This window comes from Mastigoproctus giganteus, chromosome 5, assembly GCF_048544385.1.
Source record: "Mastigoproctus giganteus isolate SK-2022 chromosome 5, ASM4854438v1, whole genome shotgun sequence".
NCBI lineage: Eukaryota > Metazoa > Arthropoda > Arachnida > Uropygi > Thelyphonidae > Mastigoproctus > Mastigoproctus giganteus.
In genome coordinates, this window is record NC_143579.1 from 143,718,777 (window position 1) to 143,746,656 (window position 27,880).

The following is a 27,880-nucleotide window of genomic DNA, read 5'->3' on the forward strand; positions in this document are numbered from 1 at the left end:
TCTTATGTTTAACTTCAACAATTTCTCCTCCACTTTGTTCTCAGTTATTACAAAATCATTAAGCACACTGCTACAATTTGATAACCTTCTACCATTTTCAAACCTTAATAATTCCTGACGTGTTAATGTAGATGCAAAATACTCATTCAGTTTGTTTGCTATCTTAGCAGGATTATCAACAGTCGAACCATCGATGTCAAGTGGACCAATCATATTCAACCCCTTCCTTTTAGAGTTTATATAAGTAAAGAAATCCTTGCTGTTTTTCTTAGCATCTTTTGCCAAGGATTTCTCGTAATCCGCCTTCGCCTGCCGAACCTCGTTTGTGACCTGATTACAGACTGGCTTATATCTGCCACAGGCTTCTGCGTCACCTGATAATTATATGCATCCCATGCATTTTTCTTCTCTGTCACGAGTCTCATTAGTTCATTTGATAACCATTTAGGCCTAAACCTTGAACGATATTTCTTAATCGGTATATAAAGTCTAGTAGCTTCCACTATTAATTCCTTGAATGCTTCCCACTTAGAATTTACTGTTTGTAACATTGGTAGTTGATCCCACTGTACAGAATTTAAAAACTGTCTGAGACCACGGTACTCCCCTTTACGGAAGCAAAAACCCTTTCCTTTACCCCTGACGGTAGTTACCTCTTTGAGTAAATCCCACTTCAGCACACTGTGATCACCGCCACCTAGTCTTGTGGTTCCTTTATCTAGTGGTTCCTTTATCTGCAAATTCTTAATACACGAATGATCACTGCTGATAACCAGATCAAGAGTGTTACTTTCTCTGATTGCCTCTCGAACATGCTTCTGCAGAAAACAATCATCCAATAAATCCACAAAAGTCTGACTAGTGTGTGAGTGACCAACCCACAAGTTCCAGTCAATATCTGGAATGTTAAAATCCCCCATTATAAGACATTCTGATTTACTGGCCCACTCTATTTCTCTGTACAATTGTTCATTGTACTCATTCAAGTCATTAGGCCTATAACACACTCCTAATCTTATTTTTCCTTTCGCAGTGCTTATCTCACACCAAACTGACTCAACAGAGCACTGTTCATATATATTAACTGGGTGCATTTCCTTTGATTTTATGTTTTTCTTAATTAACAGCATAACACCCCCTCCCTTTCTGTCCTGTCTATCCTTTCTGTACACATTGTACTCCCCAAATTCCAGTTCTGCATTCCTTATATCTTTGTGACACCACGTCTCTGCTATCCCAACAATATCCGCCTTTGATGTCTTGACCAACACTTCAAATTCATTAAATTTATTTACTATACTTCTCGCATTGGTATACATGCAAGCATACATGCTCCTATGCCTATTCCTTGTTACCCCAACACATCCCATATACCCAACTATTCCATGATGACTGCCATGCGTCCCTGAAACCCCCAAGACCCCTCGCTCCAGGTCGCTTCTTATTCTAATAGAAGTTGTGCAAGAATCACCTTCACCTCTGCCTGCGGTTACTGTTAAAATATTAGTCTTTGTATCCCCTCAAACTAGCAGTTTTCCGACCCACCTAACACTGCCTCGATAGCATCAGCAAACATTCTTGCACCCTTTCTATTTAAGTGTATCCCATCCCTGTAGAAGCAGCCTCTCCTGTTAACAAGTACAGACCAGGCTGAAAAAAATTCTACCCCTTGAGCCTTGCACAGTCCTTCCAGGGCCGAATTGATCGACAGGGCTCTCGTCATATACTCCCTTCTATCGTGTCTGGGCAGAATTGCAGACACTTTCAAATTCAACTCTAATTCACGGCTTTTTTTCAACAGTGACCTTTACTTGTTAAGTAATTCTGCCGGTCTCCTACTCTTAATATCATTAGTGTCAACGTGTACAATTATATCACCTTTTGTGCCCTTAAAGGATGATATCCGCTCTACAATGTCATCAACGTTTGCCCCTGGCAGACATACCCTGGTCCTGTTCCACCTATCCTTTTTACAAAGCACGTTTCCCTGACAATAGACTCACCAAGAACTACTAGTTCCTTTGGGACCAGCGCATTCTGCCTTAGGGGTTGCCGCTGTGTTGCGCGATGAACAAGTGCAAGCTCTGGTGTTGATGTGGGCAGCTGAGAGCATGATGGGCCCCTCAATTTAGATCTTTCGATAGCATCCACCCTGTCCTTCAAACTCTCATATAGGCCCATAACAATGCTGAGTTGTCGCCTGATTTCCTTACATCGCGCACACACAAAGACATCCCCCATGGCAATATCATGTTCCGTTCCAGAGAGTTCGGCAAACCTTTCACAAGTTGCACATTTTTTTAGGCTGTGATGCGTTGGAGAATTGCCCCCCTCAGTTCTCCCCCGAGTCACAGCACTCCTGCCACTTTGTGCCCGTTGCTTTGCTGCTCTAGTTTGGGGCATGGTAGTTTAAATTAATAAAATCAATAAATTAAATGTCACATTTGCACAACTCCAGAGTACGGGTACCTCCCCTGAGTCCAAGGAAGCTCTCATAATTATGGCTAAGTGTTTGCTTTGGTGCCTTTTTAATATAACTGCATAGATCCCATCCAGCGAAGGTGCCCTTCTTGTTTTTTATCTTGAACACTTTCTCCTCCACTTTACTCTCAGTTATTACAAAATTATCTAGTTTACTGCCAGAGTTGAATAAACCTCTGGCATTCCCATCGTTGAATAACTCCTCATGTGTGAATGTCGATGCAAAATATGCATTTAGTTTGTTAGCTACCTGAGAAGGCTCATCAACAGTTGACCCATCGATATCAAGTGGATCAATCGATTCATCCCCTTCCTTCCATAGTTTACATAAGTAAAGAACTCTTTGCGGTTATTCTTTGCATCCCTTGCCAAAGATTTCTCGTAATCTGGCTTCGCCTGCCTAACCTCCTTTATAACTTGGTTACAGATCATCTTATATCTATCATAGGCTTTTGTGTCACGTGTTAATTTCTATGTATGACATGCATTTTTATTCTCTGCCAATATGTCTCATTAGATCATCTGAAATCCACTTAGGCCTAAACCTTGAAAAATATTTCTTAGTTGGTATGTAAAGCCAATTAGCTTCCAAGATAAGTTCTTTGAATGCTTCCCATTTTGAATTTACTATTGTTAACATCATCAGTTAGTCCCACTGTATAAAATTTAAATACTGTCTCAGACCATCGTAATCGCCTTTACGAGGGCAATAATCCTTCCCTTTACCCCTGCTGGTAATTACATATTTGAATAAATACCACTTCAACACACAGTGATCACTGCCACCTATTGGTTCCTTTGTCTGCAGATTCTTAATGCATGAAGAATCACTACTGATAATCAGATCAAAAGTATTCCTCCCTCTAGTTGCCTCCCGAACAATCTGATGTTCGTGAAAAGAATCATCCAATAAATCCACAAGAGCCTTGCTAGTGTGCGAGTGACCAACCAAAAATTCCAGTTAATATCTAGGAAATTAAAATCCCCCATTATAAGACTCTCTGATTTACTTGCCCGTTCTATTTCCTTGTACAGTGTCTTATTATACTCATCAGAGTCATTAGATCTATAATTCACTCCTACTCTCACTTTTGATCCCCCAATGCTTGCATCACATCAAACTGACTCGACGCCGCAATGTCCCGCGATGTCGACTTGTCTCTCTTCCTGGATTTTCTGTGTTTCTTAACTAATAGAATCCCTCCTCCCTTCCTATCCTGTCTATCCTTACTGTAGACGTTGTACTCCCCAAATTCCACTTCTGCATTCCTTATTTCTGTGTGACAGCACGTTTCTGATATCCCAACAATATCCGCCTTTGATACTTTGAGCAATACCAAAAATTCATCAAATTTATTTACCAAACTCTTAGCTTTGCTGTTCAAGCAAGATACATGCACCTGTTCCTATTCTTAGCTACTCTAACAACATGTGTTTACTTGCACCGCAATGACTCCCAGCAGTCTCTGAAATATCCTGCAGCTTGTTTTCCAGGCTTCTGCTCATTCCAATAGAACAGTGCAAGAATCACTTTCACACCTGCCAGCGGCTACTGTAAATCTATTTGTCCTTTATCCGCCCCCCAAGATAGCAGTTTTCCGACCCACCTAACACTGCCTCCATAGCATCAGAAAATATTCTTGCACCCTTTCTATTTAAGTGTATCCCATCCCTGTATAAGCAGTCTCTCCTGTTAACAAATACAGACCAGGCTGAAAACAATTCTACCACTTGGGCCTTGTACCATCTTTCCTGGGCCGAATTGAGCGACAAGGCTCTCATCATATACTCCCTCTTATTGTGTGTGTGTGTGCAGAATTGCAGACACTTTCAAATTGAACCCTAATTCACGGCTTTTTTCAACATTGCCCTTGATAAGAGGAACCCATCATTTCCCTCGCCAATCTTGTTGCCCTTCTCTGTACACGCTCAGCAAATCTACATCCTTCCTAAAATGAGGCCTCCAGACCTGAACGCAGTATTTAAGGCGTCGCCTGACCATTGCCTTTTACAGAGGGACAATCACTTCCTTTTCCCTGTTAGCAAAATTCCTGTATATCATTGATAAAACCCCATGACCTGCCCTGAAACCCTCTCTGTATTGCTCAGAAAACTTCATATCTGACTGCATAATTACTCCCGGGTCTTTTTTATTTTTTACCACCTTAAGGGTACGTTTCTCTGGGGTTACTTCTACTCATATGCAGTACTTTGCATTTGTCAAGGTTAAACTTTAGTTACCACTTCTCAACCCATCTTCACAAATTTTCTAGACCCTGTTGCAGTTGAAATACATACTGCCATTACTGTCCTTAACAATCCTGCTAACCTTTGTATGATCTTCAAACTTGGACACTAATCCTGATATATCTTCATCAGTATCATTGATAAATATATAACACAACAGTGGACCCAACACCGAACCCTGTGGGAGTCCACTAATATCATTAGTCCACGAAGTGCAGCACCCATTGATTACCACCCTCTGTCTTCTCCCACTCAACCATCATTTTATCCATTGTAGCAACTTACCCTTAACAACATTCTGCTGCGATTTGTTCAGTAGTCTTCCATGCGCAACTGTCTCAAAAGCTTTCCTGAAATCTTAGTATATGATATCAAAATAATTTTTTAAATCCAGTTCCTTTGTAACAACATCATAATATATGCTATAAAATTTGTTAGACAAGACTTTCCCTTAACAAACCCATGCTGTTTCTGAATTATTGCTGCAGTCTTGTCTAGATGATCCTGCAATGCATCTTTAACCAATAACTCCATTTTTTTTTACCGGCAATAGAAGTTAAACTAACTGATCTGTAATTACTCGTTTCACCCTTCGATTCTGCCATTTTCAAACCTTCATAACTGTCATTTGTGAACGTAGCTGCAAAATACTCATTCAGTTTGTTTGCTATCTGAGAAGGATCATCAACAGTCGAACCATCGATATCAAGTGGACCAATCAGGTTCATCCCCTTCCTTTTAGAGCTTATATAAGTAACGAAATCCTTGCTGTTTTTCTTAGCAAGGATTTTGCTAGAGATTTCTCGTAATCTGCCTTCGCCTACCCAACCTCCTTTGTAACTTGATTACGGACTAGCTTATATCTGCCCTAGGCTTCTGTGTTGCTTCATAATTTATATGCATCCCATGCATTTAACTTCTCTGTCACCAGTCGCATTAGTTCTTTAGATAACCATTTAGCATTAGCATTAGCATTAGTTGAGGCATATGATGCAAGAAAGCAAACTTATTCATTATGAGCCAAAAAAAAAAAAAAAAAAAAAAACACACACCACTCCCACTTCACCCCTCCGTTCGTTCGAAATACCTGTCCAGTTGAGCTTTAAATTTGTTTAGGCTATCAACTTCAACAACAAGTGATGGAAGTCGGTTCCACCAACCAACCACCCGCTGGCCAAAGGCAAATTTCCGCACATCTATCCGACATCCGTACTTCCTCAATTTGAATTTATGCTCTCTGAGGTGATTATTCTGAGCAAGATGAAGAATCCCATTGGCATTGAGCATGCTCAAACCATTCAAAGCCTTATACACCTCTATCAGATCACCTCGCCGGTGCCTAGTCTCCAGACTCTGTAATTTGCAAAACTTAAGCCTTTCTTCGTAAGAGCAACCCTTTGTTCCATTCACTAATCTTGTTGCCCTTCTCTGTACCCGTTCCAGCAGCGCTACATCCTTCTTGAAATGAGGCCTCCATTAGGCCTAAACATTGAACAATATTTCTGAATAAGTATGAAACTTTTAGTAGCTTGCTCGAATAATTCCTTGAATGCTTTCCACTAAGAATATGCTGTTGGTAACATCATCAGTTGGTCCCACTGTACAGAATTTAAAAACTGTCTGAGACCACTGTACTCACCTTTACGGAAACAAAATCCCTTTCTTTTACCCTTGAGTGTAATTATATCTTGAAGTTAATCCGATATTAATACACTGTGATCACTGCCACATAGTGGTTGCTTTTTCTGCAATTTTTTAATATACGAATGATCACAGCTGATAACCAAATCAAGAGTACGACCCTATGTTTCCTCTCGAACATGCTGCTGCAGAAAATAATAATCCAATAAATCCCGAAAAGTCTTACTAGTGTGTGAATGACCAACCGAAAAGTTCCTGTTAATAACTGGTAAGTTAAAATCCCCCATTATAAGACATTCTGGTTTACTAGCCCCCACTATTTCTTTGTAGAATTATTCATTGTAATCAATCGAGTAATTAGGCCTATAACACACTCCTATTCTTATTTTTACTTTCGCATTGTTTATGGTACACCAAACCGACTCAACAGTGTACTGATCATCTATGTCAACTGGTTGCACTTCTTTTGATTTTATGTTTTTCTTAATTAACAGTATAACGCCTCCTCCCTTCCTATCATTTCTGTAAACATTGTACTCCCCCAATTACAATTCTGCATTCCTGATATCTTCCTGACACCACATCTCTGATATCCCAACTATAACCGCCTTTGATGTCTTGACCAACACTCCAAATTCATCAAATTTATTTACTATACTTTTAGCATTGGTATATATGCAAGCATACATGCACCTATTCCTATTCCTAATTACCCTAACAGATCCCATATTCCCACCTGTATCATGATGAAAGCCATCAGTCCTTGAAACCCCTCGTACCCCTTGCTCCAGGCCACTGCTTATTCTAATAGAAGTAGTGCAAGAATCACCTTCACCTATGCCTGCAGCTACTTTTAACCTTTTAGATTGTGAATCTCCTCAAGCTAACAGTTTTCCGACCCACCTAACACTGCCTCGATAGCATCAGGAAATATTCTTGCACCCTTTTTATTTATGTGTATCCCAACCCTGCAGAAGGACTCTCTTTGGGGAACAAGCAGAGACTACGCTGAAAAAAATTTACCCTTTGAGCCTTGCACATTCCCTGCAGGGCAGAATTGATTGACAAGGCTATCATCATGTGCTGCCTCCTATTTTATCTGGGCAGAATTGCAGACACTTTCAAATTTAAGCCTAACTCACGACTTTTTTTCAACATTTGTTAAGCTGTACTTGTACTTGTACTAACCTGTACTTGTTAATTAAATCTGCAGATCTCCTGCTCTTAATGTCATTGGTGGCAACATTTACAAAAATATCACCTTTGTGCCTTTAAAAGATGATATATGCTGCTACAACCTCTTCAACTTTATCCCCTATCAGACATACCCTGGTCCTGTTCCATCTATCTTTTTTACGCAATATATTCCTCGTCTCCCTAACAATAAAGTCACCAACAATAACTAGTTCCTTTGGGGCCAGCGCATTCTGCCTTGGAGATGTGTTGCCCGATGCTCAGGAGTGTGCTCTGGGGTTGAGTTGGGCAGCTGAGAGCTTGATGGGCCCCTCATATTAATTTCTTCGATTGCATCTACCCTACACCTAAGTTTTTATGTTCTCTCACATCTAAAAACTAATGAACTTGAAAGGCATAGTATGGCGGCTGCCGTCTCTGTGCTAAAATCTTCAACATCAACAACCTTTAAACAATTCTGTGTGTCTTTGTTTCTTTGCCGATAGGGTTCGTTGTGGACTGTTCTTTCGATTGTTAGTACGTTTGGTTGTTTTTCGATTTAGATTAAGTGAATTTTTTTGTTTCGAAGTGTAATTGTTAATGTCTTGCCAGTTGGACAGTGTTTGCCTTAAAAATTGTTAATTGTGTGATTTTTTATTTTTTTTGTATTATCCGAAAATATGGATATTTCTGAATATGAGAAAGACAATTCCCACAATATCATGATTCTGTCAACTATACCTAATATCACTAAATCGGAATCCTGTATATTAGGAATTGATGAAGCAGGCAGGGGCCCAGTGCTCGGTACGTTCAGATTTATGTGTGTTTTCAGCGCCAAATTAACGAAAACTTTGAGGTGTCTGTAATTGTCAGTATTCTTATTTGTTATTGTTTGTTCTGTAATTGTCAGTATTCTTGCTCTAGAAACCAAGTGTTTCGAATGTGATTATATGAATTCAAACGTGACTTGCTCTAGAAACCAAGTGTTTCGAATGTGATTATATGAATTCAAACGTGACTTGCTCTAGAAACCAAGTGTTTCTAAAGCAAGTCACCGTAATATTCCAGATCTTAGGTACAAGTCCATAATTCGATTAACAGTCAGAAACGATGCAGTGATTGACCCGCTGCCACTGTATGCTTTCCACGCCCACATGTAACACGCCAAAGTCACATGAAATCGTAGTACATCAAAGCCTAAATGAACAGAAGAGAAACTGCAATACAGTAGTTTGATAGAGGAGATAAGAGTACGGTTAAAATAAGCGAAAATAATTATAAATTTTGAAAAATAAGTCCGTTTTTTAATTAAAATGTCTTCCGAAGTTTCGTAAAAACCTAACGTTTGGTTTATATATCTTTTATAGCTGTTTTTTTAAATAGGGATCTCTTTTTTTTTTTTTTTTTTCGCTATAAAACAGCGGTGAGGAGGGAAATGAAAAGCCTAACCAAGATTCCAGATAGCGAGGGCTGGGCATAATCTTTGGTTATAATATCCGTTACCGCCGTTTTTAAATAGGGATCTCGTTTTCCGATATAAAAACAGCCTAACTAAGACTGTAGTTAGCGAGGGCTGGACATAATCTTTGGATAGAATATTCGTTACCGCTGTTTTTAAATAGGGAACTCCTTTTCCGCTATAAAACCAGCAGTATGGTGGGGGATAAACACCATATTCACATTTCGCATTCACCTGCCCCATTGGGACTAAAGAAGGAACAACAACAAAAAATGGAAAATAATACTTGACGGCAGTAGAGCACACGGCAACAGAGAGTAATATGCGTAAATGGCACAATAACGAAATCAGAAAACTCCTAACACAACAAGCAAAAGGCAGCACAAAATATACTAACAGCACCAGGAAATGGCAACAGGAAAACCAAATGCACACGTGCAAATGATAACTGAGTACTTCCCTCTAAACCAAACTAAATTCACATCCAATGAAACAATCAGAAGCAAAAATTATGCATTCGCAGTAATCACCCAATCACAGAACTCGACTCTACTATATCTCCAGTGGGTGTAGTTTAAGACCACACCCACTGTGCAGAGAAAACTTGTACCCAAATTCTGGAGTTTAGCCCAAGTTACAAGTACAGATCGACCACCCTGCCCCTTGCTACGCCCAGTGCCATAGCAAGGGGCGGGGTGGTCGGCCCCGGATGCCAGAAAGAAAGAGGTGCCATCACTTGAAAATACAAGAAGGAAAGTATTCACTTTAACGAAATAATTTCAACTTTTTTTTAAATTTTACCTTTCTCCACTTAAATTTAGTTGTTAGTTGGAATTTTTATTTGACACAATTTAATTAATGACAAGATACTTTGATTTTTATATTAACTGACTGCAACTGTAATACTTTCGTTTAAATGTTTGGTAAATTTTTAAGGCACATAAAACCGAGAATCAAAATATTCAGCCTTTACAAACACGTTAATCACTGGATGCTGCTTTTCGTGGACTAATGTTATTAGTGGAGTCCCTCAGAGTTCGGTGGTGGGCCCACTGTTGTTTTGTATATTTATCAATGGTATTGAAGAAGGTATATCAGGCTTAATGTTGAAGTTTGCAGATGATACAAAGGTTGGCAGGATTGTTAATGACAGTAATGGTGGTGTGCTGTTGCAACAGGATTTAGAAAATTTTGGCAGACTAGTGGCAACTGAAGTCTAACATTGACGAATGCAAAGTATTGCATATGGGTAGAAGTAACCCCAGAGAAACGTACCAACTGTCTGGTACTACACTTAAGGTGGTAGAAAATGAAAAAGACCTGGGAGTAATTGTGCAGTCAGATATGAAGTTTTCTGGTGTTACTTCTACCCATATGCAATACTTTGCATTGCTCAATCAGATCACAGCTGCGCGGTGATCTGATTGAGGTGTATAAGGCCTTGAATGTGTTGAGCACATTGATCTGATTGAGGTGTATAAGGCCTTGAATGTGTTGAGCACATTGAATTCTGAAGGGATTCTTCCACTTGTTCAGATTACAAACCTAATGGAGTAGGTTTGTAATCTGAACAAATTAAGGAAAGACAGATGTAGAATAGATGTAAGGAAATTTGCCTTTACCAGCGGGTGGTTAATTGCTGGAACAAACTTCCATCTTCGTTGTGGAAGTTGATAGGTTAAATAAATTTAAGGCGGAACTGGACAAACATTTAGAGGGAATGGATGTGTGAATTATTATTATTATTATTATTATTTTTTTTTTTGGCTGATGCTGCATACGATCATACACTTGCTTTCTTGCATCACATGCCACTACTACCCCTGATGGTAGTTACATTTTTAAGTAAATCCCACATCAGCGCACTGTGATCATTGTCACCTACTGGTTCCTTTATCTGCAGATTCTTAATTCACGGAGGATCACTGCTCATAATCAGATGAAGAATATTACTCTCTCTATTTACCTCTTGAACATCCTGCTGTAGGAAATAATCATCCAACTAATCCGCAAAAGACCTGCTAGTGTGCTAGTGATCAATCTACAAGTTCCAGTCAGTATCTGGGAAGTTAAAATTCTCTATCATAAGACAATCTGATTTATTGACTCACTTTATTTCTCTGTATGGTTGTACTCATCACAGTCATTAAGCCTATAACACACTCCTACTCTCATTTTAGAGGGAATGGATGTATTAAATGGGTTTTTTTTTTGGCTGATGCCACATAAGCTCATACGCTTGCTTTCTTGAATCACATACCTCCATTACTACTACTACTACGTTTAGTTTAACCACATTTTTTGTACACAAGTTTGTCTTACAAGTTAGCACCACATTTTTGATCAGCGGATTTATACGAAGTATACAGTTGGGCCTTTGTATTTCCTGAAAACTCATTTTTAAATTTTGATTTCTAATTATTTTACATTTTACAGATATTTTAATTACTGTATTTGATGGTATATAAGATGCACTTTTTTTCCGAAAAATCTTGAAAAATCACCCTGCATCCCATACGCGGAAGTGAGCCCTCCTTCGTTGGCATTGAGGTGAGCGGGCAGGTTGTATTTTGCTGTTCGGTCAGAATATTTTCGTTTCTGAAAGATAATGGGACACCCTAGGGTACTTTTGGGTTTGCAGAGTTGTTTGGAATCAGTTCCAATAATTTTGAAAGCCGGGAACACAGGAAAAGCCTTTAGAAGGCAATGGAAGCTTCAAGATTCTTCTCCAGGTTTCTCAGTAGTTCACCGATCCTTTAAAATGTGACTCGCTTGCTAGTTAGTTCTCTGCGGTCTTTCGTGGTGTTGTACTTTAATTGTGTGTGAAGTGACTATAATCATGACAATCAATTGTAATAATTGTGGGTGACTGAAATAAAATAAAGAACAGTGTTAATAGTATACCAGTTTTGGCCTGCTGTGCTGATGCCACAAAACTACTACCATTTTTGACGTTAAAAACTTTTTTACTGGCGTTATTCCAAAAATTTTGTAACGAAAAACCGTCATGCGAAAAGCATTACGAAAATTTATTCCAATTTAATTTATCTTCTACTGGACCAAATTTAATGAAATTTTGCACAAATCTTAGCTGTATACTAGAGGAAAAACTTTCAAAACCTCTGAAAATTGCATTTATTTTTCCAGGATAGTGGAAAATAAGAACATGTGATCAAGGAAATTTTCTCACGTAATCAACGGTGGTCCTGGTGGTCTCTTAAGGAAACCATCTCTTCTCATTTTGGACCAGTTCAGAGTTCATAGAACTGAAATCATTAAAAAGAGGGTGAGGGAATTGAATACACAGGTAGTTTGCCATTCCTGGTTGACTGACAAGCCAATTGCATCCTTTGGATTTGTCCATAAACAAGGCATTTAAGCAAAATATAAGAGAAGTGGAACAAATAGGATGGGAGAACGCAATCATGACCTCATACCCACAGGAAGAATGAAGAGGCCCACCACTGCACAGGTGTGTGAATGGGTTAAGGAATCTTGAAGAAATATAAGTGGTAAAATAATTATAAAGTCTTTCAAGAAGACTGGAATTAGTAATGTCCTTGATGGCACTGAAGACACTGCATTATTTGAAGATAGTGATACCAACATTAGCGAGGAAGAGTTTTTGGGTTTGACGGCGATGATTTTTTTGGTTTTCAAAATGACTGAACTTTCCATTTGCAGAACATTGTTTTTTACCATTACCTCACTGACGTTTTGTTCATTTTCAATTCTAGTGGTAGTTTGCTTCATATAAAATATTTTCTAATGTAGTTAAGGTTCTTTTATTTCTCTTTTAAATTGCTGTATTGGTAAATTAATAATAATAATTAATGTATTATTATACAATATTAGTATTTTTCTTGCTGCTCTGATCACATGTTTAGGATGAGCTTTTTTATACTATACACATTAGAATAAATATTAAATGCCTAAATATACTAAATTTTTTTTTCCCTTAATCTTCCTTTCTAAAATGGGGGTGCGTCCTATATGCATCTTATATACTGTCAAATACAGTTACTTCTGTATATAGGTCCCTATATACAGAAGTCACCTTTGCTACATTTGGTACTTATAGGTGTTTGTACATATAAGTGCAAAATGTAGAAAACTGACTCAGCAGATTATGGCAAAACTGACCCAGCAGAGAAAAGCAAAGAATGCAAGAGAAGTTATTCAAGCAATGTCTGGAGCATTGTAGAAGTATGTTATTTAAGTATTCCTTCAACATCTAGTGCAATAGATATTCAGCATGATAAATCAGTAGAGCAACTACAAGAGTCATCTTCTCAAGAGGATCTAACAGAGAAAGTTATTCATCCACCAGTGGAGAAGAATCTTATTCATCCACTAGTGGAGAAGAATCTAGTGAAAATGCATATGAACAGAGAGAAGATTCTGAAAAGGAAGAGGAAATAAACATATTTTTAAAGTATTCCGATGTTGCTTTTTGGACTATCCTTGTACCAGATAACCTGAGAATTTATTCTATTAAGAAAGGCAGGGAATATTTTCAATATAAGGATGGACCTTTTGACACTGCTGAAAGAGTAGGAGAAAAAAATTAAAGGGAAATGCTAACAGCTAACAACTTCCTGGTTTTATAAGACTGCCAAACGTAGAAAATATTTTTAAAAACATGGATGGTTTATTCATCAGGAAATTTATTTTGTTTTGCCGAAACTATTTTATTTGGAAAGTAAAGAAATCGAAACATCCAGCTTTAATTTAAAACTTGGTGGAAATTAAACCCAAAGATTTCTGAATATGAAAACAGTGAACAGTAACTCTCGTGCTTGGAGAAGTGGAAAACCTAAGTACAAGGTGGAAGTTTCAACTAACTATTGACAACATTCATCAGACAGTACTGGATGAAGAAAGAAAGAAAGAAAGAAAGAAATGGAGAGATGTTTTACATCAGCTTTTAGACATAATCTTATTTCTGGCTCGTCAGAATCTTCCTCTTCATGGACACAATGAATCCATATTTTCTACAAATAAAGGAAATTTTAGAGAAATGGTAGAGTTGCTATCAAATTATGACCCTGTTTTGAAAGAACATATTTTAAGAATTGAATGTTCATCTCATAGGAAAGAACCTTCATATTTATTGCCAGAATTCAAAATGAATTTATTAACATTTTAGGAAATTATGTGAAAGAAAAAATAGTGGCTGATAATATAACACAAGTTAAATATTTTGGAATTCTATTTGACAGTATACCAGATGTATCCCATGCTGATGAAATGTGTGAAGTAATTAGATATATTCACATTGTAGGTGACAAGGTTGAAGTGAAGGACTCAATTTTAGGCTTCTTCCCCATTGCTGGAAAGACTGCTGCTGAACTCGCAAAATAAATTTTGAATAATTTAGAAAAGGATGGACTGGATATAAATCTGTGCCGTGGTCAAGGTGGGGTCCAGTATGAAATCAAGGAAATTAATCTCAAAGCCCTGTTTATGCCCTATGCAAACTATTTGTTAAATTTATGCAGAGTGCATTCATTTGCAAGTGTTTTATCTTGCCTAACCCTTTTTGGAACACCTTTATTCTTTCTTTTCAGTCTCTCCACACCGTTGGGAAATAATGAAAAAACACACAGGAATGACAGTCAAAAGATTTGCCCAGACAAGATGGAATGCACATTATGAATCTGTAAATAGGGTCAAAATGAATTCTGAAAAAATAATTTCTGCTCTACAAACATTGTGCAAACCTTAAGAGAATATAGATACCAGAGGTACTGCTGAAATTTTATTATCATCCATATGTCATTTTTCTTTTCTAAGTTATCTTTCTTTCTGGCAAGAAATTCTAAAATAAGTTAACCTTACACAAAAAAATATTATAAACAGTCGGAATATACCTTGAAAAATGTGTTGTAAAGTTACAGACCTTAAAATTATTTATTAATGAAGAAAGAAATAAAATTGTAGAAAGGGCTCTTCAATTTGCAAATCCAACTTGTGAGGAAATAGGCATTTCAATAGGAAGAGGAGGAAGAATAAGAATAAAGAAACCAATTCTTGAGAAACAACGAAGGATGCTGGACTGTTCATCCAAGAAGAATTAAAAAGAGCGATGTATGAATGCCTGGATAGGTTTTGTTGAGAATTAGAGTTCATTCGAAAGCAATGGACGAAATTCTTTCAAAGTTTGGCGTTATTCAACTGTATAATTTGGTTGTTGCGAAGAAAGAAGAATGCGAAGTGCATATTTCAAAGCTTATTGAAATTTTCGATGAATTTCGTCATGAAGAAATTGTATTAGAAATTGGCCGACTAAGACATCACTTACAAGCTACAAAAATAACTGTTGAGGAAGCAGAATAGTGGACAGTTTTGCAGTTTGTAGGGTTTATTATAAAGTACAATTTTTCGGAGTCTCTACCAAATTTATTATTATGTTTAACGTTCTTTTAAACAGTGTGTGTATCTATAGCTTTTTGCGAAAGAGGCTTTTCCAAATTAAAATTAATTAAAAATTACTTCCACTCATCAATGAGTCAGACTAGATTATCAAATCTACCTATATTACTATTGAAAATGAATATGCCAGTAAAATTACACTAAGCGCTGATTCAAATCAATAAAATGCACTACACATTTTAATTGTTTATTAGAATCACATTATCGGTTATAAGAATCAATTTTGAATGCCTCTGTGATATTTTTCTAAAGCACATCTGGGGGCCACATGTTACAACCATAAAACAATAAAAACAGTTTGCAGTTTTTGGTTTATTGGGCTCTTATTATTATTATTAGCCATATGGTGCAAGAAAGCCTGAGGCTTATGCTGCACCAGCCAAAAAAAATTCACAAGTTACCCTGAGAGAGAGAGAGAGTCAGAAGTAGAAAGGAATCACCAAGAAAAAGAAGAATGATGATATCCAGCTTAGGACCTTGGGTGTGCCAAGCCCATACTCACCAGATGCAAGTCCAATCAGGGACGTGCCCTCTGGGTAGGCAGTGCCTGGCCAGAATAAAATTATAAATATTATTAAATATAAAAAGTAAATGATTTCCAATTCATTATAAAAATATTAATTTAATGCATTATTTAGGGTATATTTTGAGATTAGAAAGGCACAATTTCCCCATACCTTTCAACCTCATTATATATACTAACGCGTTATGTTGTTAAACCACGTGCTGTGTTAAGCAGCTCCAGATGCATGAAATACCGTGTTATAAAGGCAGAATAATTCCTGCCTTCGCTTCAGTGTGCCATTGGTCTTTGCAGAGTGAGGAGTGTATGCATGTGGGTTGTTGCATCATTTGCCTCTAGTGATAGAGCTGATACTTTATTACTTTACAAATATTTTTATTTCAAAATTTATCCCATTTCAAATATGGACAGTGAGTCTCTTAAAAATTTTTCTAATCTGTCTTATGAAGAAAAGTCTAATGTGATTAAAAGTGGAAGACCAACACTGGAACTGAAACAACTTCAATGGCGTAAAGGGACAAAAATAATAAGAACATTTCAAACCACGTGGTACAGCAAGAAAGATTGGTTGTGCTGCTGTATTACAACAAATAGGCTCTTTTGTTTCCCATGCCCATTATTTTCTGTATCCAGTGAAAGTGTGTGGATAAGAACCGGATATTGTGATTTAAATAATTTGCCTAATGCTTTAAGTAAACATGAAAGATCTGCTGCGCATATCGAAAGCTAAATATCAGTGAAAACATTTGGATCTATACAAATCGACTTGAGCATAGATAAGCTGAAAAAACTTAGCATTGAAATTCACAATAAAAAGGTAAAGGAGAACAGAGACATGCTGCAAAAATTAATATCTGCTACTTGCTTTTTAATTAAACAAGGACTTGCTTTTTGCGGTAATAATGAAGGCAGATCCTCTTTAAATTGCGGAAACTATATTAAGTTACTGAACTACATTGCAAAATTTGATGAAAATTGGAACAACATTTACAGACATCATTTTTTTCTGGTGTTTCTACTTTCTTCGTAAAGTTCATGATAAAATTTTCATTAAAACTGACACACTTCAATATCTTACAAACTAAAATTATAGATATTCCATATTGCATTGAAAGAATCAATGAAACAATAAATTTGCTCGAAGATCTGTGCAGACATTTTGATGATATATACGAGAAGTTTGAAGAATGTTAAAAAGAAAGAAATGAGTTCCTTGAGGTTGTCACAGACATTCTCTCAGATATACCAGACAAGCTGTACTTGCTACCTGGGAGTCTAAAACGCTGACGGAACTGATATTCGGGTGACACTCAAGTCAAGTGGACCCAATTTCGGCGAAGTCCGGACGGTCTGTGACAGCCAAATCCTCTGCTTGCACCTTTAAGATGGTGGAACTGTTAGTAATCCTGCATATAATCTCCATGCACAAGTACATGGTGGGTGACCAAACAGGTGTGAACCAATGCAAGCTGGGGTCGAGTTGTGGCGCCCACACCACATGGAGGAATGCTGCCCCTCTATGTTACCAGGCAGTATTAGGTGGTAGATGACTGATCAACTGGTGCAATACCACCATTTTGCTTATTGGAGGCTTGAAGTAGTGGAACCCATATTTAGTCTCTAAAGCTAAGTTCCGGTCAACCTTCCCTATCTCTTCCATCATGCAGTATGATTGATGACTTTTGAGGTTATGATGAACATCGTGGCGAGATCCAATATTCCTTACATTTTGAGGGTACAGTTCTAAAGCAGTGTTTGCAGGCCGGCCGCTAGTTAGTACACCAGACCGAACCTATTGGTAACTCTCTAGCAGGCTTCCGGATCAGCTAGTGCATAATCTTGCTACCTCTACTCTGCCAGATAGTGACTGGAGGAAGTCAGAGTAGTGTGTATGCGGGGGGGGGGGGCATTGTCGAGGCCACGTTATGTCAAGGATCTGGGTATATTCTTACCATGTGTACGCCATATCCAAAAAATTTCATTACTTCATACAGCCTGTCCCACCCACTTTTTCATACTATTGAATACACCACGAATTGTCAAACTAATAGAGCAAGCCTATCTGCGAAAAGATCTAAACCTCCCAAACACTTCCTAATTCATTTCACAAATATATGTGGCCTCAATTCTAATCTCAACGATGTTCATTTCCACTTGCAGTTTGCAAACCCCATGTACGTTTTTGACAGAATCTCAGTTATCGGTTGATTCAACTACTGCTCATCATCATCATCAGCCATTTTCAATCCACTGTAGGATGAAGGCCTCTCCAGCAACTTTCCAGTTCCTTCTGTTTTGAGCACTGGCCATCCATTTACTACCCACAAACTCATGAATTTCATCTATCCATCTCCGCCTTTGTTTTCTAGGTTTTCTTCTAGCTCCTCTTGGATACCATTCTGTTATTTTCTTAGTCCATCTGTCATCATGTCTTCGAGCTATGTTTCCTGCCCAAGACCATTTTAGTTCTTTAGTTTTGATAAGAATGTCCTTTACTTGAGTTTCCTGCCTAATCCATGTGTTTCTCTTCTTATCTAACAGTCTGATTCCCAATATAATTCGTCCCATTCTTCGCTGTGTAGTTCTCAGCTTCTCTTCCATTCTTTTGGTGAGTGCCCAAGTTTCACTTCCATAAGTGATGGTGGGGAGTATACATTGGTTCATTATTTTACGTTTCAGACAAATTGGGATATTGCTCTTCAGTATGGGACTATATTTCCTGAATGCTATCCATCCATAATTTATTCTTCTCTTGACTTCCAGCCATTTATCATTATTACAGCTAATAACTTGTCCCAGATAAGTATATGACTCCTACTTTTCAATTACTGCTCCTTCAGTCATTTCCCATTCTGTGGTTCATCATTACTTTTGTTTTAGCCATATTCATCTAAGTCCAAAATTCTTACTAACTGTGCATAACTGATTAAGATTTTCCTCTAATTCTTTGGGATTGTGGCTTATGACCACAATGTCATCTGCAAATCGTAAATGGTTAGGTACTCTCCGTTCACATTGACTCCTTTCTGTGACCAGTCTTAATCTTCGGAAAGCTTCCTCAAGGGCAGCAGTAAACAGCTTCGGAGATATTCTGTCTCCTTGTAGAACTCCTTTCTCAATTTTAAATTTCCTACTGTCTTTGTCTAGTCTAATAAAGGAGATAGCACTCTCGTATATTTTCTTCAAAATCATAATATATGGGGTATCTATGCCTTGTCTTTGTAGTGCCCTCCCGAAACATTGCCTTATGCTGTATAGAGGTCAAATGCCAGGCATAATGGTGTTTTATATTCATTTGCTTTCTCCATTAGCTGTGATATTACGTGAAGGTGATCCATAGTTGAGAATCCTGTCCTAAAGCCAACTTGCTCTTTCGGTTGATTCTCATCAAGTATTCTTTCTAATCTGTTAGTAATGACCCTTGTGAACAACTTGTAGATGTGGGATAACAAGCTAATTGGTCTATAATTTCCAATTTCTGATTTATCTCCTTTCTTATGCAGCAAACCTATGATTGCATTATTCCACTGCTTAGGCGTCACACCTTTTCTAATGCACTTTGTGAAGAGCCTTGCCAGTTTTTGTGTTATGTCTCTTCCTCCCAATTTTAACAACTCTACAGTAACTTCATCTTCCCCCCGGGGCTTTTGTTTTCATTTTCTTCAATGCATGTTCTACATCATCAGGAAGAATATCGGGTATGTCGTATGTGTTGCTACTTTGCAATCCATCTTTCCCACTGCTGGCATCATTCCCCTGCTCCTTGTATTATTCTCTATAGTAGTCTTCTGCTATTTGAATTATGCCTTCTCTGCTGTTTATAAGTACACCATCACTATTCTTCAGTTTCAGTATCATTTGTCTTTCTGTATTACTGCTCATGGCTGCTGATTTAAATCCTTTGTTTTCTCTTAATGCTTGTTCTACTTTTCTTGTGTTAAATCTTCTTATGTCCTCTCTGAGTCTCTTTCTAATGGCTTTGCATAACTTAGTATACTCAATTTTCTCCCTCTCAGTGTTTTACTTGCTGTTCATTTGTCGTCTTCGGTTCATCATGAGAAGTGTTTCTTGACTAATTTTTTCTTCTTTGGATTTCTTTTTTCCTATAGGTTTCTTGGGCTTTATCACTTTCAGAAAGTTGTAATATTCCTTGTCGATATCTTGGTCCTGAGCTGTCTGCAGAAGCTCAAACTTGTTCTTAAGTTCCATTACATACTGCTTTTTTCCCTCTTCTGTTATCTCAAAGACCTTTGTATTATTTACTCGAGTCAGTTTTTTCCTTTCCTTTCCTACATCTATATCAAATGTACATCTTACCATTCTGTGATCACTTCCAACATTTACCTTATTCAGGACGGTAACGTCATCCACAATATATCTTCTGTTAGTGAGGATGAAGTCGATTTCATTAGTAGTTAATCCATTTGGACTGTTCCATGTCCACTTTCTGTTCACCCTTTTTTTGAAAAAAGTGTTCATTACTGACAGTCCTTGAGATTCTGCAAATTCTACAAGTCTTTCACCTCTTTCATTTCTTTCACCAATGTCAAAATTTCCTATAGTTCCCCTTTCTGCGCTGTTTTGTCTTTTTCCAACCTTAGCATTGAAGTCCCCCATAATAATAGTGTAGTGGGTTTTCTGCTCATCTAGAAGACTCTCAATTTTGGTCTACATTTCTTTAACCTCTTCATCATCATGGCTTGATGTTGGTGCATAAATCATTATAATCTTTAGCTTGTACCTCTTAGAAATCTTGAGTATTAGTCTTGATACCCTTGGTGATGTACTTTTGAATTCCAAAATGTTGTTTTTAAAAAATCTTTATGGACCAGAAACCCAACTCCACCTTCACTCCTTTCACTGTTTCCATTGGTGTACAGCAGATTTCCACTTGATAAACTTATTAGTGATTCATTTCTTCTTCTTGTTTCAGCCAAACCGATGATATTCCAATTCACATTTTCTAATTCCTTTTCCAGCTCTGATATTCTGTATTCACCGATGAGTGATCTTACGTTATAACAGGCCAAGTTCAGTTTCTGTGCATGGCAGCCTGGTCGTACCCAGAGATTCTTAGCACCCTCTTCTTCCACTCTGATTCTCTTGCTACCATAAGAGGGAGAGTGATAGCTGCTGGGGACTGAGGGCCATTTATTTTGTCCTGCTGTCATATGCTGGAGGGTTTGGTCTTTTCCTCTTCACGCTGACCAGGCATCTTGAAGAGAACCACTCTACACGTTCGTTGCCACCTAAGTGACGTAACAGGGCTTACCATCGAGAAGGTGTGCATGAGTGGATTTTAGGGAGGTAGGCCAACCGGACTTCTAAATCTTCTGCAGTAGAGAGAGATATTGGATCCATCAGTGTTTTAGGCTGTGTGTCTGATAACACACAGGATACCTGTTCCCCTCTAAGCCCTCTACTGCTTAGTAGAGGGCTTAGAGGGGAACAGGTATCCTGCTCATCACAGATGTCCAGATTATTCGCTGTATGATTCTTTTTGCCTCAAAGGTGGTATTTATGCATATATCCATTCTGATATTCCCTGTCTGAGACTTGGTAATTTGGAATCTCCTCTCTTCGATCTTCTCTAGCTTAAAATCTTTCTACCTCGTTGTGTCAAATTCATCTGTTGTCTCTACCGTTCTCCCAACTCTACTAATCACTTGGAGCTCTTTGACTTCCTCTCTTTGCAACTTGCCTTTCTCCAGTCCAACTTTCCTAACAGTGAAGTAAGTTTCCTTTGTGATTTTAATGTTCATACCTCCCAGCTGGCTTCCATTTTCTAGTCACACCGACCCAGCTGGTCGAGATGCTGAGGCTTTTGCAATTACTAATGACCTTGCACAGATTGTTCATTTACCTACAAGAATACTGGACAATCCTAATCATACAGCCAACATGCTTGATCTTTTTCTCACAAACAACACTTCTAAGTACACGGTAGAAGTGAGAGGTCCTTTAGGCACTTTAGATTATAACTTGGTGATTGTCTCTTCTCAAATGGAGCCTTTATCTCATGGCTATTCCCAACCTCGTGTTGTTTGACATTACAAGAATGCAAAATGGGGTGTCCTGCAAGATTTCTTTTCTTTTCCTTGGTCGGATTACTGTTTCAAAACTTCTGATGTCAACGTTTGCTCAGATCGTGTCAGTGAAATTATTCTTGCAGGAATGGAATCCTTTATTCCACACTCCACTTTAAAATCTCATCCTTTATCTAAACCTTGGTTTTCCAATAAATGTGCTAAGGCTGTTCAAGAGAAGAACGTTGCATATCGTAATTGGCTTGTTTCTAATTCTTCAATTTCGTTTTCTGCCTATACCAAAGTTCACAACAATTCTAAAGCAGTTATTAATCAGTCCAAACCAGTGTTTGAACAGGCTAAGAGTAGAAAACTTGCTTCTTGCCCTAATGGTAGCCAAGCATTTTGGTCTATTGCCAAAGCTATTGGCCGCAACTTTTGCCCATCTCTGCTCCCACCTCTGTCCAAATCAGATGGTTCTGTTGTCACTTCAGCCAAGGATAAAGCTGACCTTCTAGCATCCCATTTTTCTTCCAATTCATGTATTAATGATCTTGGCAAAACACCTCCCACCATTCCCAACATGCTCCATTCAATGCCTCCTGTGGTCTTCCGTCAAAAGGATGTCAGAAGGATTTTGACGAATCTTGATGCTAAGAAAGCTCCTGGTCCCGTTGGTTATCTCTCCACTTGTTCTCAAAACCTGTGCTCCTGAACTTACTCCAATTCCTTGCTTCCTTTTTTCGCTTTCTTATTCCAAAGGTGTTTTTCCTTCTGCTTGGAAATTTGCTCATATCCAGCCAGTTTCTAAAAAGGATGATAAATCCTTTCCATCCATGTAATTACTGCTACTCTTTCTAATGTAATGGAGAAATCAATTAACCGCTAACTCTTAAACTACCTTGAAACCTTCCATCTGATCAACGATCGCCAGTATGGATTCCGTAATTGTCGATCCACTGGTGATATTTTGGCTTATGTTACCCATTTATGGACAAATTCAATGGAAAGGTTCGGTGAAACACAACTAGTTGCTCTTGACATCTCAAAGGTTTTCGATCGTGTTTGGCAAAAGGTCTTCTAAACAAGCTTCCATCTTACAGTTTGCCAACTGTTTTTTTGTAATTGGTTATCCAGTGTTCTCTCTGAATGCTCACTGAGGGTGATTGTAGATGGCTCTCTGTCTTCTAACTTCTTGACTAATGCCAGTGTCCCACTAGGTTAAGTTCTTTCCCCCACTCTTTTCCTCTTGTATATTAATGACCTTCTTCCCTTGACTTGAAATCCTATCCATAGTTTTGCCGATGATAGCACATTGTATTCCACTTTCCATTTTGAGAAACCGTGCCCTGCTCAATCAGCTTCAACTTCTCTCAAATCTGCTACCAATTCCTTAAATGCCGATCTTCAGATAATTCTCCAGTGGGGCAAAGACAACTTAGTTGATTTCAATCCTTCTAAAACTCAGTCTTGTCTTATCTCACAAAAAGGATTCTTGTGCTCCTATGCTTATCTTTGGTGAAACTCCAATTTCTAGGCAAAATGATATATCCCTTTTGGGGATTACCCTGACTTCTAATCTCTCTTGGCACAAGCATATTACAAATATTGGTTCCTCTGCAACTAAAAAATCTTGGTTTTTCCTTTTGCTCTCAGCGTTACTTTTCTTCCAAACAGCTGCTCACTCTGTGTAAATTGCAAATCTGCCCTACCATGGAATATTGTTCCCACATCTGGGTTGGTGCCTCCAGAACCTCTCTCAGGCTTCTTGATTCCGTTCAGAAGAGGGCAGTTAGGTTAATTAATGATTCATCTCTAACAGAGTCTCTCCACTCGTTGTCTCATATTCGTACTGTTTCTGCTGCATGCCTCTTCTACAGATATTTGCATGGGCACTGTTTTTCTGATTTGTGTTCTGTAATTCCCGCGCTCTCTCTGTCAAAACAGTCCGAACATGTGCAGCCACCAGCCAACATCCATTTACTGTCCAACTTCAAACTCGCAGAACCAACTTGTCATCTTCTTCGTTTATTCATTCAGCTGCCGTTTTCTGGAACAACCTTCCTTCATACGTATTTCCTGAAAATTACAGTTCAAGTCCACTGTCAACAAATATCTTCTTTCGTCTTCTCCACCTCCACCCCAAGCATGGTACTAAGTACTATAGGTTCTAATACCTCTCATTTTTGGGGTTTACATAAATAAAAAAAACTTGATTGAATCAAAATGTCTTACAAAATGTTCAATGAAAGAAGAAAGAGAAAGAATACTCTGTCTAATATTGAATGATATCTTGAAGCATATGGAAGCAAGATACAGTGAGTTTAAAAATTTACAATTTATTTCATTAGTTGATAGTAAAAAGTTTCAAAAACTAGCTGGTGAAATTGATAAAGATGCATTAGAAAGTTTATAAAAGAATTATATTGACATCTTCGATGTCATAGGAGTCAAAACTGATTCTGGGATAAATCATTTCAAAATTTGCTTACTTTTATTTTTCAAAATGGACTCCAACAAATGTTCCCTAAAGTGGTAAAGCTGCTGCAATTGATTTTAACAATTCCATCTAAAACAGTTTCTGTTGAGAGGTCATTTTCAGCTTTAACAAGAAACAAAAGCTTCACCAGAAATAGAAAATGAAAAATTGAAGGCTTTCGTCACTTGCTTTAATTTCCATTGAAAAGGAAAGATTAATTAAAATGGAGCAAAATCCAACTTACAATTTGTATGAAAAAGTGACCAATATTTTTAGTACTAGCAAAGAGAGAAGAATGGAATTTATCTGCGTATAAAACTTGAAATTCTGTGTTATTATGGTGAAATGTGTTTACCCTTCACTGAAGTCTTCAATCATATATAAAAAAAAAATAATAAATTTTCAGAATCTGCTCTTTATTCCTGTATGTAAACTTTTCAAACTTTTAACTTCGTATCTCACTTGTGCATGTTATGTTAGTTGCAATTTGTGCGTGCTGTATGCTTTGTTATTGGTTGACACTTATTTTTTTACTGTGTTTTAAATTTTACTACTCCAAAAAAATGTCAGTGAATAGAGAGGGGGGGGGGAAAGAGAGTGAATTTGAGTGTAAAAGATAAGTTATGAATTATAGAAACAATGTCTCAAAGGGAAGCAGCGATAAAGTTAGATGTGTCTCAGTCATCTTTATCAAAATTATTAAAATTGCATCACACATTAAACACTAATGTGATTAGTGAAACAACAAAATGGAAGTGTGAAGGGAAATTCCAAACAGTTGATGAAGCTCTGTTCATTTGGTTCAAACAGGCCAGTTCATTTAATGTACCCATAAATTGTATCATTCTTCAAAAAGCCAATGATTTTGCTGAAAACTACACAAAGAGTTTTAATATGATGGATGGATGGATGGATGGAAGGAGAGGCATGATATTGTTTATAAAAAACTTCACAGAGGAAAAAAAAAGTGTCCAATGGTTCTGCAGCTGACAACTGGTTGAAAACCTCTTGGCAAACAGTGTTAAGCACTTATAATCCTGAAGACAAAAATATACAGATGAAAGAGGTTTGTACCACAGGGCTACCCCAGACCATTGCATGATTTTTAAAATTCCTCTGCATCTGCAGGAAAGAAGATCAAGGACAGGATTATAGTTCCTTTAACAATGCAACGTGACGGGAACAGTCAAGTTGATGCCATTAGTTATAAGCAATAGTAAATTACCTAGATGTTTTAAAGGAATAAAACAGCTGCCTGTTGGATATGCCAATAATGGTAACGCTTGGAAGACAGCTTCTTTATATGAAGATTATTTTCATAAATGAAATTTACAATTGAATAAGAAAAACAAAAATATTGCAATTGGTTTTGGACAACTGGCCACCTCATCCAAAGTTGACTTTTAAAAAACATTGAATTAGATTTTCTACCCTTTGAATACCACATTACTGATTCAACCTCTTGACCAGGGAATAATAAAAACCTTTGAGACATTTTATAGATTGGGTATGAGGCAAAGAATCATCCAGTCGATAGATGATGCTTTAGGAATATCATCCGATATCGCAAAGGTGAAAACTGTTCTAGATGCACTTCATATGACAGTGAGTGCCTGGAATGAAGTTTCCGAAACCTGCATTAGCAACTGTTTCAAAAAACGTGGATTAATTATTCATGATGGTCAACTAAATCACGATACTGATTATGTTGAAAAGCCTGAAAACATGGGTGAACAGGAGTTTAATGATTGAGTGGACATAGATGGTGATCTACAAGTTACTACAGCTTTAACAGATGAAGAAATTGCTCAGTCTGTTATGGATAATTTTGCCAAGCAGGAGGAAAATGAAGATGAACCCAAATGAATTCCAGTGACAAAACGGCAAACTCGTGATGCTATAGCCATCCTGAGGAGAACGTTGGAAGAAACTGGTGCAAGTGATCGTGAATGTAGACCATTATACAATATTGAAAAATCTATCAATAGACTTTAGTAAAATAATAAGAGGAATTTACCTCAATATATTACAGTATTACAGCTCTGATTCATATTATAAATAGACTTTGTAGTAATAATTTAAAGCAATCTAAAATAAGTGACTACATATTTTAAATTATAGTCATATTGCAAAGTGTTATGTTTAATTAATATGTATATCAATTAAGCTATGTACCTAAGTATAAATTTATTTTTATTTTGCTAACCTGTGGATAATATTCTTCCGATATTCACGTATCATTTAATTGGTAATAAAGTGTAAAGTTGTGCTTTATCTTTATTTTTATAGCTTGTGGATAATATCTATCGATTTTTGCTTACTATAATTGCTGTTTATTAGAATCAAAATACAATTTGCAAAAAATTTTTGATGAGGTTATCGATAAATTTGCTGAAATGAAGACATGAAAGTGGAATCTATAAATTTCTTCTCTCATTTATTTTCACATTTTTATCTCTTTTTATTATTATGTTAAATACTATGTAAATACACTATATTTTATTCACTAAATTTTTCTGTTAATGTTTCTTGCAAAATGTTCCTTAATTTTCTGTGATTTCTTAAAATCAATTAAGTTTTTAAGACATTTTTCCAAGTTGATAACATTAACATTATTTAGGGGGATGACACCAGGAGGATCCTCCACAGGTGCAAAAGACCATAGCTTTGCTGACCACAACCATTAGCAAATGGCATGTTGCAAAACAGTTAAGAGAGCAGAAGGGTTTGCATAATTAAAATTAACAATAAAAGAAACAAAAACAAAGAAATTAACTAAGGTACATGGTAACAAAAAAATTACGAACATGTAGTATATAACTAAAACAGTATAATGAGAAATGATGAGTGTTGTCAAAACATTAATTTAGAGGGGCAGAATCGATGTCGAATTTGAGAAAATGTATAAGAGTAAAGTTAATATAGTGGCTTATCTAACAGTTGACATCAACAAAGATATAGCTTTTAGGATATAGTGTAAATGATTCTGTACAATAAGAACTAGATTATATATGAGGCATTTTGACATTTCTTTGATGTATCAGATTAAAATAATTCCAGTTGCTTAATCTTCAAGAATATGGGGCACAATTCCTATGGATCTTTGTGATGAGAACTGAATGGCAGGTCTAGCTCCGCCCACCGACTGTTCCCATAGGCTGCTAATCACTGTGGTTTTCTGTTAGACCGAATGCCATTTTTCTAATGACTACAGACGGCAAAAATATGTATAGGCTGGTGAACTGTGGTTTTTTTTTTTTTAATAGACCAATATTCTGCTAGTGAAAAAGATGGTTAGATTTGTGTACACCAGTAATTTGCATTCTTGTAATGCCAAACAACATGAGGTTGGGAATAGCCCCGAGATAAAGGCTCCATTGGAGCCTTTATCTCAGGGCCGTTGTGATCTGAAG

At 37.3% G+C, this 27,880-nt stretch overlaps 1 protein-coding gene across 1 annotated transcript in view; it reads left to right on the top strand.

Moving 5' to 3' along the window:
* Nucleotides 1-8,205: 8,205 nt before the first annotated feature.
* Nucleotides 8,206-27,880, top strand: part of LOC150085746 (ribonuclease H2 subunit A) — a 343,664-nt gene continuing 323,989 nt past the window's right edge. The window contains exon 1 of the mRNA XM_090374677.1: nt 8,206-8,349. Coding sequence (XP_090230803.1) covers nt 8,223-8,349 — 127 coding nt within the window. The 5' untranslated portion in view covers nt 8,206-8,222. The remainder of the gene's footprint in view (nt 8,350-27,880) is intronic.